At 32.7% G+C, this 14,469-nt stretch overlaps 1 protein-coding gene across 2 annotated transcripts in view; it reads left to right on the top strand.

The window, feature by feature from the left end:
• Window positions 1-14,088, top strand: part of LOC132948277 (innexin shaking-B) — a 48,539-nt gene extending 34,451 nt beyond the window's left edge. For both annotated transcript variants that reach the window (XM_061018688.1, XM_061018687.1), the window contains exons 4-6: window positions 1,397-1,685; window positions 3,938-4,256; window positions 13,575-14,088. In XM_061018688.1, coding sequence (XP_060874671.1) covers window positions 1,397-1,685; window positions 3,938-4,178 — 530 coding nt within the window. In that variant the 3' untranslated portion in view covers window positions 4,179-4,256; window positions 13,575-14,088. The remainder of the gene's footprint in view (window positions 1-1,396; window positions 1,686-3,937; window positions 4,257-13,574) is intronic.
• Window positions 14,089-14,469: the final 381 nt, after the last annotated feature.

The raw sequence follows: 14,469 nt of genomic DNA, 5'->3' as shown, positions 1-14,469 counted from the left end.
TATACACGAACTTGTGCTCTTTTGATTGTATACTGTATAAAAAGAACCAAAATACGGTGTCACCTGTATATACATACGACTGTATTATATTATTATTAATTATTTTAAACAATAGTATAGATACCATATTTCCTGGTGATAGGGAATAGGGAGGGGGGGGTATAGGAGTCCACAGTGTTTGAAACAAGGTTGTTCGTCGTTAGTATATTAATATTTACGCATTTTTTGCTGTCCATCATTTTATTTTATACCGTAGTTTCTAAAGGTTTTAGATCACTTATTTTTAACTGACATCAAAGACACACTCTGGGCTTAAGCTACATCGTGCATAATATTAAATTATTTTGTTTTCAAATACGTGATTGATCTTCAGTGTTATTAGCATTATCGTCAGATTTATATTTATCTATTATGTATATAACATTAATTAATTAATATTCACATAAAATTCTGATCCATATTATAGTTTAGAGTTCTACATAATTTGTCTAAAAACTAAATAATTATAAACTATATTATACAATTATACACATAACGTCGGGTTGTAGTTATTAAAAATTAAAAATCCTAGACATTTGCGGTCGTTCTTCGAGAATTTTCTTGCAGTATAATAATGTTTAGATAAAAATATATATTTATGACGCTTTGCCCAGTTCCTGACACTCCCAGTGGATAATAATGACGTATCTCGATATTTATTTTAAAAATCCAAAGAATTTCGATTATATAGTTATATATGCTGTATATTATATTATAAAATATGTTTTCTATTAAAAGAATATTTGATTTATTCAAATTACCGAAATCATTTTAGTTGTTTTTATTATTATTATGGTTTACGGTCATAACCACGTGGTCCTGAAACCAAGTGCTAAAATTATTTTTGTAAACGTCAACGTTACACGAATAAAATTAGTTTATATTCATATTATGAAATAAGAATGATAACATTTAAAACGCTATACACATTATATATACTCTTTATTTCGCCTGTTTAGTTAATTATTACAAACTCATTTGAATTGAGAAAAGTGCACTATATTTGATGACATTTATTTACTGTGTACATTATCTACGTTTGAGGTTTAAATTGTGTGTTTCTTTTTAAGATATTATGAATTTGTGCCAAATATATAGTTTTATCTGTCATCTCGTTTGTGTAATGTAACATTGTATAATATGTATTATAATATACAATTTATAATAATACTACGGCGATAATATTATATTACCTATGCAAAGATTAATTACTGAACAATTAATAATATAAAACTAATATGTGGAGACAATTACTGAACAATTAAAAATATAAAACTAAATTGTTGTTTTATTACATGTCTTACAATTATACTAAAAATGTCAAATTTTTATAACATTTTTTTTGTGTCGACGACAGGTCAAATGTTCATGATGAACCGCTTCTTCGATGGTGCGTTTCTGACGTTCGGCGTGGACGTGATCCGGTTTCTGGAGAGCGACCAGGAAGACCGAGTGGACCCAATGATCTTCATATTTCCCAGGATGACAAAATGCATTTTCCACAAATTCGGCGTGTCCGGCGAGGTGGAGACCCACGACTCCATATGCATACTACCTCTAAACGCCGTCAACGAAAAGATTTACGTCTTCCTGTGGTTTTGGTTCATGATCCTCGGCGTCTTGTCGGCAGCCGTGATCGTTTACAGGTATTGGTATACGTGCTTGCTGGTGTCATATAATGTATACTGATGAAATGTTTTTTTTCATGTTATATATTATACCTACATGTAAAAAATATTGATTTCAAAATTATGCTTAAATATAAAATTACAGTCGAGTCTCGATAGCTCAATTTTTTTGCCTGGTCCCTTTAAGTGTTTTAGGTATATAACGCGAAACATACGTAAGTAGAATTTATTTTTATTCCCCTTGAGATTCGAGTTATCGAGACTCGGCGTACATTACATAGCGTCTGATGCTACTGCTGCAGGATTCTTATATAGGCACCTATGCGTAAAGGTTATATATTAATGTAATATTGTGTTGTGCAATAACCAATATTTTCGTACCAAAATTTAAAATTGTTTTATCTCGTGCTTGGTTTTATTAAATTATTATAACATAATATTGTTACTTATCGTACCAACGAGAATAGGCATTTCTTAGACAATAAGAAAAAATTTCGTTGGAGTGAAATGATTTGAAAATGTTCGAAAGATACATTTTTTTCTTTTAAATTCGTAAATCGGACGACACAATAATATACGATCGTCCAAACAACTTTTAGTTTTTACACAGAAGGTACAATATATTATAGTCACTATAATAGATACACAATTTCATTGAATCGGATGTTAGGGTCCTGCAGGGTTCTTTAGTATCCGTATAAAATGTTTTCTACTTTCTGCAGGTATACATTCCAAAAAGGGTTTTATAGACAGTTGTTATTTATTTATTACGATTAAAGATTTAATAGTAAAATATAAAATGTTGCCCTACAAAAGACGTCAGTTTAAGTATACAATAACAGGTTTAACTACAAGTAGAAAATAAAACAAAATACACAATCGCGTCGCACAAAAGTTTATCCCAACAATAACCCGATAACAAAACATGCAGTCAACTTTATGCTTATGGTCGTTCCTATATGCAATAGCATCAATTTAAAATGTTTGATTTAAGTCTAATATAATTAATACGATATGGTTGCACTGGAAGGATCTCGACGACACTCCGATACCTACTATTGGTTCAATTTTGTAATGTTTAAATTGTGTTTTAACCTATATTTTTAGAACAGAAAACAGATGATATGCAGGTATACATAGCTTGGTTGTAGTTTGTGTATATTTTTCAGCTTATACATTCATGCCAGTTACCGAATAAACAAAAACAAATTACCGTTGTAGGTTCGTTTATGTGTCTGAAACTGAAAAGATAAATCTCCGAGGAAATATATTGTACGCGACTCTTCGGAGCGTATCCATCCGAAAGCTGTGATAATTTGATTAGCATTCATTTTCTTTTACTTCGTTAACGAAGCTGCACGCTAGAAAATGTGTAACTATAGTATATATATATCATTTGTTGGACTATAGGAGGTAATGATTAATATAGCAGACGTTGTTTTCTCCGGTTTTAAGAAAAATACATCAACCGATGACTTATTGTTTTTACATCGACCGCGGCGCGAATAATACTGTCGACGTGAAAACAAAAATAACAATATAATACGAACAATTATTCTCGGTGCAGTTTTATTAAATAAAACAAATATCAGACACGTCACGTTGTAAAAATAACAATAATAATATTATTTATTTTATAATACATAATATATGTATAATATATTATAACGTCGTATAGAAATTTCCGTCTTTTAGTCTCAATAAGGGCGTTATTAATTATACGTTAACAGCGGGAGGATGATATTAATATACGCGCTATTTCAACAGTATATTATAATTTATAATAATGTGTACTAGCATTATAGGTATAATATTATAGGTGAACTATAATATTATATACCAGTCACCTATACTGCGGTAAACTGTGCTTTGATCTCGTAGATGTCAGACATAAGAGCGTATCATTTAATTTGTATGACGTGTATACTGTATAATATAACTATTATTAATGTAGGGAACACATTTTATCGCAATAAAGAAAAATCGAAAACATATTTCAACATTTTCGGTTAAATTGTGTATTGACTTTACGCCCCCGCCTCTGTTAATAACAATGACGTACCTAATACATATTATATGGGACTCGGACGATTTCATTTCAGTCGCAACAACCTATATTTGTGGTATAGATATGAAGTTTGATACATATTTTAGCGCATTTTCGTCCACGGCATGGGTTAGGCAAATTATATAGGTATATAGGGTGGGTATAAGAGCGCTAGGTCAATTTATTTTTATTGAATATCCAACATTTTTTTCATAATTTTTAGGTTCATCATAATAGTGTCACCGCGGATGCGCGTGTACCTTTTCTGCATACGATTCCGGTTGATCAAACGGCAGGCCATCGGAAACATCGTGCGCCGGTCGAAGTTGGGCGATTGGATGCTTCTGTACGTGCTCGGCGACAACGTCGACTCAGTCGTGTTCAGAGACATCGTGCACGATTTGTCGCACCGACTGGAAGCGTATCACAACAAAAACTCGACGGTCAGGACGGTGGACGCGTGACGGCTGCGGCGGCGGTGGCTTGCAGTCAACAGTATAATATTGTGCTCAAATCGATAACGAATCAACGTATAATATTTGGTCAGTATATTATAATGCAATATATTATTATATTACTGCTATTATATTATTGTGTAGGAAGGAAACGGTATTTTAGACGTGTGAGGTTTTACATGAAAATAATAATAATTGTTCGTCGCCGGAGATATATTTTTATGTCTACTATTGTTTCTGCTTTGTTGGTTTTTAGACTTTACAATTTAAAATATTGTAATATAAATATTCGCGCGGGATTCTGAATCGAGGAAACATATTATACCTACCTATATAATATTATTATATTTACTATTTTCCTCTTATTTTGGTATTTATAATTCTGAATGTCCTAATATAATATACTAGCCCTGCGATACGTGATTCTGTGATGGGGACCGCACTGAAAAACATAATTTGCAAGTGCAAGATATTATTAGCACCGTCATCACCGTCATAACAGATTCACTCCATCTTATTATTATATTATACCGATTTATACTGCACGCCTATTCAACTATATCAAACAATCTAACCACCTATATCAAATTACTGGTATGTATGACTACTATGACGCGTGTTCTTATAACGATGTGTGACATTCGGCACCATTGACTAAAACAATCCTATTTGGCGTATAAATTGGCTCTGATTGCGCCGATCGAGGAACCGATTTTTTTCGATTCTTTTTCGTCTGACGACGGGAATGACCGACCAAATTTATAGTAATAAAAATAAAGTCCAGACTATTAAATTTTGATTTTTCACGACATTATGGCCGGATTTATTATTTCTCGTTTTATTGTATATCTACCTAAGTATATAATATACTCACATACACGTAATACTTGGCAGACAGCTTTTTTTTTTGTCTCGAGCTCATTGTGTTCCGTCTGCCGATAGTGTTTATTCAAGCCGGAGCTGAATAAGGGTTTATTAATAGATCTAATAATAATAGTATAAAAAAGAGCTTGACCGAAATTTCGCGTTTTATTTTTGCCTCAGTCTAAATTTGATGTCTCCTGAATCATCTTTTGTATTCAACACGGGGGCAATATAGGTATATAGTACAATAAAATATATAGGTATATAGTTATATTTCTTTTTTATACGCAGTTATTTGTTTTTATGTATACGCGTTATTACGTTAACTTAAAACTGAATTTATTGTTTGTTCTTTTTATCACGTAACACAATAAATATATGTCTTTCATTTGCTTTGTTTAATCATGTCAATAATGAGTAAATAGTTTTTTCCCCGACATTGACAGCCAATAAATTAACAGCTTTATGATTATATCCTTTTTCGATATTGTGACGTTACGAACGTTTCTATAGGCATACAGCTAAACCTATTTTATTATATTAATACCTATAGGTACATATGCTATAATCGCTATATAACACACTTAGATATTTCAAAATGTTGTAAATTGCTTACATATTTTATGAATATATGATCACGCCTTTACACAATCGTCTATCACACTTACAGATGTTATTGTTTTTGTCATTAAACAATGATATTTTTCACCGAACGTTTCGTTATTTGCTACAGTATTAAATTATTTAGAAAAGAAATAAAAATGTCTATGTTCGGATACCAAGCTTTTCTAGACATTCCTGTACTTATATACCTGTTTACATATAATTTCGAGAGCGACGCTTTTGTATTATTTTCCAACGTTCCTATACCCAGACAGCAATTTTTTGTTTAAAAATATTATTATAAGTATAACATTATAATAATGATTAATATTTTTAAACAAAAAATTTCTACCCGGGACCTATATATTGTAATTACAGCTAACTGCGAAGTTGATAATCTCAGGTGACTCGAATATCACAGGCATTAGGAATTTACTTAAACAATTTGCTCGCAAATAAGTAAAAGAATTTATTGATCGGTAGAATTTCAGCCTTGTCGATTTCATGGAGTAGGGCGAATTGTGGGCAGTCAATGAATGTGCATGTATAAAGGACAAATGTTGTCAGCCCCTGGGCTCAGAGAGCGTATATTATTGTGTTCACTGTTCACAAATATAATGATATTATAATATCACTTTCATTGTTTTCAAAATATTTTTGTCTCATGATTTCGCCTCGAACTTTACTATATACCTCGCGGTTATCTATCCATATGGTTTTCAACTGAACCGGTTCACCAGTATAGCAGGTATCATTATTTCGTTCAAATGCCGTGTGTGGCCAGAGCAAACGCTTGTTTGTAGGTATATCGTAACAATAGTCCAAGGACCGAACCACCGCCGCATTCCTCAATAATTATTTATTATTATCCAGTCGGCGTGAATAAATGTATATCTGTGGACATAGGCGTTTTTACAATAGACAGATATTGACGTCGGAGACAGCGCTCGATTCAAAGCAAACAAGTTTAGTATACAGATGTACCTACCTATATATAATATAATAGATGCACGTAATAATTGGTTGAGCAATACATAATATCGTTAAGCATCAATTGATATTTTTTTGAACTGTGGACGTATATTATATTTTTCCTCTCCATGCACGCGTGTGTAAATAATATTGTTATGGTGATACAAAGTGAATAATGTCGCATAATATAATTTATTATAATATTTTTTATACTAACAATCAAATGTAGGCGTCGCGCTGACTTTGGCGTTACAGTCGGTCTTTACTCTATCTACTCCATCTATCCATACTCCAGAGAATAAGATAGTACGTCATATATAATAATATATCGTCGTAAACAACGTTTTTGTCACGCCTGCACCGAAAGTTTAGTTTTCGACGACGGTTGAAGCGTTGGAAAGCGACATTTTTCCGTGCCGGACGTTAAAGTGTAAATTCCCAAAAATGCCGGGAGGTAAAATGGAAATCGCCAAAAGTGCTGGGCGTATGCCATGAACAATCAGACACTGAAATCTATACCACGGTCCTTACAAAACATAAACTTTTGGTTACATCTTATATTCATATTAAAACCTCCATGCATGGCGCTTAAAATAAATATGTAAAACCAAATCGTTTCTTTCATGAAATTATTTTCGTAGAACAGTCTGGTTGTTGCATATATCCCTGCATTACCTTTGCCGTGATCGATGAACGCAGAGGCGTGACAAAAATAGTGTGTGTGGCTCGTACGGGAAGACAATATCTGCAGTCTTGGGCAAATTGATTATTTGGACAGTTTATCGACACGTAATCGCGTGTCATCGTACGTCGAAAGTCGTCCTCCACACGCCACGATGCATAATATGTTTTGTTCACTTATAAGTATCACGTGAAAATAGTATATATTTTACTCGGCAGCATACTGTTGGATACACCTTTAACGCACTGTGCGTTTTTCTTTTCACCTTGGATTCGTTTTCTCTAAAGTATAATATAATATACAGTATATTATACAAAGAAGGCCTGTGATCTGACCGAATGACCGCGATCGACGGAAAAACATTTTGCCGGAATGTATAATATGTACCCAATATTGTATGTTATTGTACTTGGTTAAACGAGTAATTAGAGTAACCTCATCAAGGTCTGATAACCAAAATCGACTCGTATATGGGTGTTTGTGAGAGAGTAATACATAGCGATTAACAGCGCGTTGCATTCGAACGAATAACTTAACCACGCCGATGCAACCGGTGGTTTTTCGTCTTCTTTCTACGTACCTTATTTACTATAAGTTATGCGCATATACCTAGGCACAAAAAAAAATGGACCGTAACGAGCGGTTATTAAAGTGAAATACAAATTTACATTTTCGTAATAAACGAATAATATAATGCCTTTTGGTTAGAGGGAGGGGTCCATCTGAAATTCGTAAGACAACTTATTAGTTGCTGATACAGAGTATGCGTTTAACACGTATTATAATTATTCTGGATGTACCTATATTTTAAGTTCAGTAAATATATTATGATACACATTATTCCAAAAAGTATTAAAGTGAATAGGACCCGTATTTTTAAATTTCCGAGGTAAAATGTCTTACAAGACATATGCCGCTTATACCTTATACAAGCGTTTTAATTGCTTAAAGCAGCTTGCATTACTTTTAACCATCAACATTAGTGTAGATAATCCAATATTTATTGTAAGGCTTATAAATAATAGTAGATAGACGATTTATTTTCATAAATTTTCAATATTCGTAACTAATTGTAAGTGCGTCAAGATTTTTCGATATATATGAAAACAAAAATGAGGGCCACCGTTAGAATAACATAAAAATAAAACCATCGAGATAAAAAAAATGGTGAAAACACAAAATTGATCCAGTACGAAAAAATCTGATGAAAAAAACACGTTCGTCATGAAAAAAAAAATCAAAAATTGTGAATACATTTAAATTTATGTATCCCAACCGAAAGCCGTTCCGGGACGGAAAGACTGGAAGTCGTCCAACCGCAGCTGCAGCTGGCTATATTATTATGGCATATTATAGGTATATAACGCGTATTTACGCGTCTCGTCAAATAGCGATTTTTTTCCCCGACGACGACACATTATTATTTTGTCAGTTTTCTAAACAGTTTGTACAACTTTACTGTTACGTCGTTACACGCGGGTCTATAATTATTATTATAATACATTATAATATACGACGTACGCTGTTGTGGAAACGATCTGGTATTTTAGCGACTTTACCGCCGCAGCACGATCGGAACTGGCACCGGTTTCGGTTTGCGCGGAAAAGTTATTTTTGAGCGGGTATCGCGATTAGCGGGTCGATTTCAGCGTTTACGATCGTGCCATTAATGAACGTTTTTTTATTGTCATAATATTATATACAGTTATTCGCGATGCCGAGCTTTTTGATGTTTGGCGTTTAAATAATAATAAAACGATTTTTTTCACTTGGAACGCCATCAATGACACACACACGATGTATATATATATACCAGGCGTTAAGTCTTATAAACACGTTTCCGGAACAACGCACGCCCCGCGCAAACGGAAACGATTATTCCAATTTGTTTAACGTTTTCCCGGAATAACGCTATAGGCGCGGTGTCCATTAGCGGATTCATCACAGCAGAGACCCTTGTTTCTATATAGAATGTCCTTGGACGCTCGGCAATGTATGAGTATGGTATAAATATAATAATGTGTGAGGTACCATATGTGGTTAGCATTTTCTTCCATCCGGTGCGGTACGATCACGAGTGTAACGATATCGCGCGCGTGCAGATACATAAACAATAATAGTAATAATAATGTCGTTTTGCTTCGACTTTTACGACGACAGTTTGAGATTTTTCTATCGCGCCCGCAAAACTGAAATGTAAATATCCACGAATCGCTGACATTTTTTTACTTAATCGACTAATTCTTAGGGTTTTATAATCTATCATTATTAGCGTTGCCGATTATCACTTGTATATATAGGTACTTATAAATTAATGATATCCGTTATCGTTGAAAATCGTTTAAATTTCCGTTAGTTTAAGCAGTATATCCACCGGCTACTATAGTTACACTTCCTCTAATAATATGTACCTGTACGTACCTGTACAAACACTATATTTAACGATTAAAATTTTTAAATTTCGTAACATAATAATTATATAATGTTTATACAGGTGATTTTTAAGCATGCTCAATGCTCATCATATTTTTATGCTTAAATTATGATTTTTTTGAACCTTTAAAGACACTTGGACACCATGTTTTCGAATCCTAGAGATTTATTGTACCACATAAGAATGATCCTGTGACAATATAAACTCCCGATTTTCAAATAGTAACCCACCTTTTTAATTAATTAGCAGATATTTATTTTGATAATTTTGATGTATCTAAGTCAAAATGTAAGCGAGTAGTGTTTGAGTTATAAAACTGTGTGTACTAAAGATTCTATGTCTATGTGGTAACGGGTTAAGTATAAAGTAGATATAATAGTAGATTGGGGGCTTAGAATTTTTAAAAAGTTAGTAATTACTATTGATTTTTTAATATAAATCATTTTTAAAATTAATGATCCAAGTTTTATAAACACTACATCTAATACCTATTACATAATATAGTTTTATTTTCATATAAAATCATTTTCAAAGATTAATACTCTTATTATAAACATTTTAATAACTCAGAAACTACTTATTAGGATTTTCATTTAGATACAACAACATTTTCAAGAAAACCATTTGCTAAATAATTTTCATTAAAAAAGAGGGGAGGGGGTTCTCATTTAGTAATTTAAACAAATATCAGAAATTTTAAAATATTGTCTTTAGGCATACTTAAAAATTATAAAAATCAAAATTTTAATAATTAATGTACTAATAAAGGAAAAAAAATGGGGTGAGCATGCTTGAAAAATAACTTTGTATGTAGGTACGACGTTTATTCTGATTATTTTCGAATCATGTCGGTTGGGTTGTTTATAATTATTATAAATGATAATTTGTATAATATTTTCCAAGAGGTTCGGACTATATAGATTTTGAATAAAGTGAAATTTTAAGTTTATAAATATAAAACAGAATTTGATTATCGTCCAAAATTTGACCGCCAATTTATTACCGTTTTCTCGGAAGCGACAGGGGGACTATAGAACGAATAAGGCGATCTCCTAATACAAAGTTTGCCTCGACGACGTCGTCCGTTATGTGGCTGTTTCACCAGACCATATTATTTTTTTTTGACGATTCGCATTTATGTCCTGCCAGTTGGTATTTGATACCATTGCCGGCTCGATGCCTCGATGGACATAATGGCTTATACAATATAATATTATATATTATTATGTCAAGGGCTCGCGGCTTGTTTCAGTTTATATTTTAACACGCTCGATGGGTACACGCCCCGACGTTAATCGTGTAGTATAAGAACCACTGCAGTATTGGTAGGTACCCTACAGGTCCGACTTGAGTGTTAATAATCTTTATACTTATCAGCGGTTTCATTTGGCCATCCCACACTTATAACACCCCCCCACCTCCCCTGCCGGCTAATTTTTTTAAAATTATTATTCACAGTTTGTCCTCGTTGACGTATATAATAATATTATATGCAGAATTCAGTTTCTAGAATATTGTTCTAAAATAATACTATATCATCCGATCATCGTATTATTATTATTTATTATGTTTATAATACGTATTGTTGTCAGATTTTTTTTCAAAGAAATTTGCCGCGGTTTTAATATTTCACTTCCTAGTTTAGGCTTCATTATTCTTTTTAAACATTATTATATTGTAGTTTTTGCTGAATATAACAGTCGATGCGTATAGAAATGTGATAAACGTATAGAATCTACACTGTAAATATAATACGATATTACAATGGATCCATCACAGGAGATATCTGCTATGGTTCGGCATTCGTGATTACAGTTTTTTTTTTGGGGGGGGGGGGGGAATTTAATATTATAACAATACAAACAAAACGAACGAAAACCCATTCAACGCAACGCCATTTTTTCGCCTTATCTATAATAACGCCTTCCCTTAGGTATATACATTATAATTGATTATTAAATTATCGTCGAATACATTTTGGGGTTAGCTTTTGAAGTCTGAGGAAACCGCATCATGTGGTGAGTCTGGTGAAGTAGAGTAAATATAAAATCTACGGAGGCTTTTTAATATTAAGAACAGTTATATTCGTCGTGGTACGCGCTAAGAATTATGTTTATTAAAAAACATAATAACAAAAATAATAGATTCCATACGTTTTTAACATAATTCGTTTTATTGCTGCAGTTCTTGCAGAGGAGATCAGCGCTTATTTATTTATGAGTATACTATTGACCACATCATTTCACGCCGTGCTCGTGCGTTATTACTATTCTTCAAGAGTTGTCCCCCCGCACTAATGGTTATAATATTATGTAACTTGACAGACAATTTGAAACGACGATGACGATCGCATAGTCGACGGATATTATAATAACATTATACGTCATGATTACAAATATATAATATCATAATTTTGCGCACTACGAATTTATTCTGTCGTCCGTCCGATGCGGCGCGGTGCCGAGGAATTCTTTTGCTTTCCTCGCGTGCACGCGTCTATATTTAATCCGATGACACTATATAGGAACGTGTTTAATGGTCCACTATAATATTATGGTGCAGCATGTTTATTGTTTGGTTTTTATAGTCGTCTAATAACGGCCACATGGCTCTAGACATGTTGCGTCACAAATCGTGTATATCAATTAAGGTAATCAAACGCCGAATCGACCGTGCCTGGACTTTGGTACCTACGAGAAAAATATAATATTGTGCTTTAGCAACGATTTCGACTCCGCGCGGCCACTGCACCGGTGTCTTATTCAGAATATTTAAATACTCGTATATTACAACGTTGTGATGTGTGCTGCACCGCACAGCGTTGAATACGAATATACGACATGTATAAGACATTTGTCAAATGTTGTCATAGTAGATAGGTATAGCCGGTAAGGAATACGTCGAAAGTTAAGACGGTGTAAATTATGATTCCGTGTACATAAATATTGTGTATTACTTAACATATAGATGCAGGGAACCGGGAACGTATAGAATCGTGTCCTAGGAGCGAGAAGAAAACATTTCGACGTCATATATTATGGTGTGTATAGTTAATTTTTGTTTATTTTACAACTCTCCCGGGAACGAAACCACACATTTTATTATAATACATATTATTATTAATACGATGTAATAATAAACGAACCGTAGGGGGTCGGGGAACGACTATCACGGATAGATGAGGTATTTAGATATTATAATATTCAGTATAAGGCGACCTTCGAAAAAAGTAAAAGCGGACGTTGCTCAACCGCGATGTATAATAATATATACCTACTACCGCAGGTATGGTATAGGGGGTATTCGGTATATTATAATATATTGTACTATTAAAAAACTATATGTGGATCGGCAGCCGCAGTCTTCGCGTGTTTCGTCGGATCGAGTGTGATGACGGTTTACGACGACATTAAAAAGAAAAAAAAACCGAAAAGATGTATTTGGATTACGCAACGCGTGTTTGAAAACTAAGGAAAGACGGTTTTTAAATTTTTTTTTATTGCTTTCCGCGTATAAAAATCCGATTATAACGCGTATAAACGCACGTCGTATATATATATATATATAGGTTTATGACGTACAATGTGCAGGGTTATATTATTATATTATATTGTAGATACGGACAACCCGTGGGGTGATAATAAAAGATAGAGACGATGATATTATAATAAATCAGACGATTCACAAATCATTAAAATTATAATAATAATAACACTGCAGCTTGTAATCTTGGATTTGTCGGATGTCTTTGAATACAACATATTATAATATATTTATGAATTTATTGTAACGTTGTTTTGTTGTTATTATTTTTATTTTCATATTATTATATTATTATTATGTTCTATAGTTACAGGGTAAACGACGACCGACTTGCAGGCGACTATATTACAATATATTATTCGACGACTGTAAACGAATCTTGTCTGCAACGGTTGTGGAGGAGAAGATAATAATAATATTTAGAACGGTGCAGCTGCCATTTTACAAGTTGCCCTGGAAAAAAAAGGTCGTCGGACATTGGAACAAACGAATGTGCGCACTGCAAACTCGTGAATTGTCGCCCAAACGAATTGTTAAAAAAATATATATTTGTAATTTTTGGTTTTAGAGTTTTTATTGATAAATCTCCCAAAATGGCTCATAGCTTATTATATTATTATGTAATTGTACCTAATTATTAATATTATGCCGATATGGTTATTATAGACGTACCACCCCAAGTATATGAGTAAACCTACTTGTACCTACTGAGGTTTTATTATATTATAAAACAAAAATACTATTCTAAAAGAAGACAATAGCAAGTATTCATTTAAAATGTCTAAAAATATTATACGAAAAATATATTATACTCAATTATATTGGTGTTCATTTTGGTTGTGTTTAAGAAAAGTTTTTTTAATTCATAAAAACGGACTGTTTGTGATTAAACTTACACGTGCAGATTTTGGGTTTTGGTTATTACCGGTATTTCCTCATGAATTTTTTAAGACTTAGAAAAAATAAATACTTTCTGACTGTAAAATTTAAATACTCCAGTACTTACCTATATTATTATGTGTTATTTTAAAATAAAAACTTAATTTATACATTTATTTTGGTCATAAAAGTAAAATATATATATATTTATGTCTTAATCTGTTTGTATTTTATTATAAGTTATTTAGATTCAGATTGTCATTAATTTCATACCATTTTAAATATATGATTATTCGTGCAGTTCAAAAACGACATATAAAACC

This window comes from Metopolophium dirhodum, chromosome 7 (assembly GCF_019925205.1).
Source record: "Metopolophium dirhodum isolate CAU chromosome 7, ASM1992520v1, whole genome shotgun sequence".
In the NCBI taxonomy this organism is placed as follows: domain Eukaryota; kingdom Metazoa; phylum Arthropoda; class Insecta; order Hemiptera; family Aphididae; genus Metopolophium; species Metopolophium dirhodum.
Note: the sequence above shows the minus strand (reverse complement) of the source record. Positions and strands in the feature narration are given on the sequence as shown.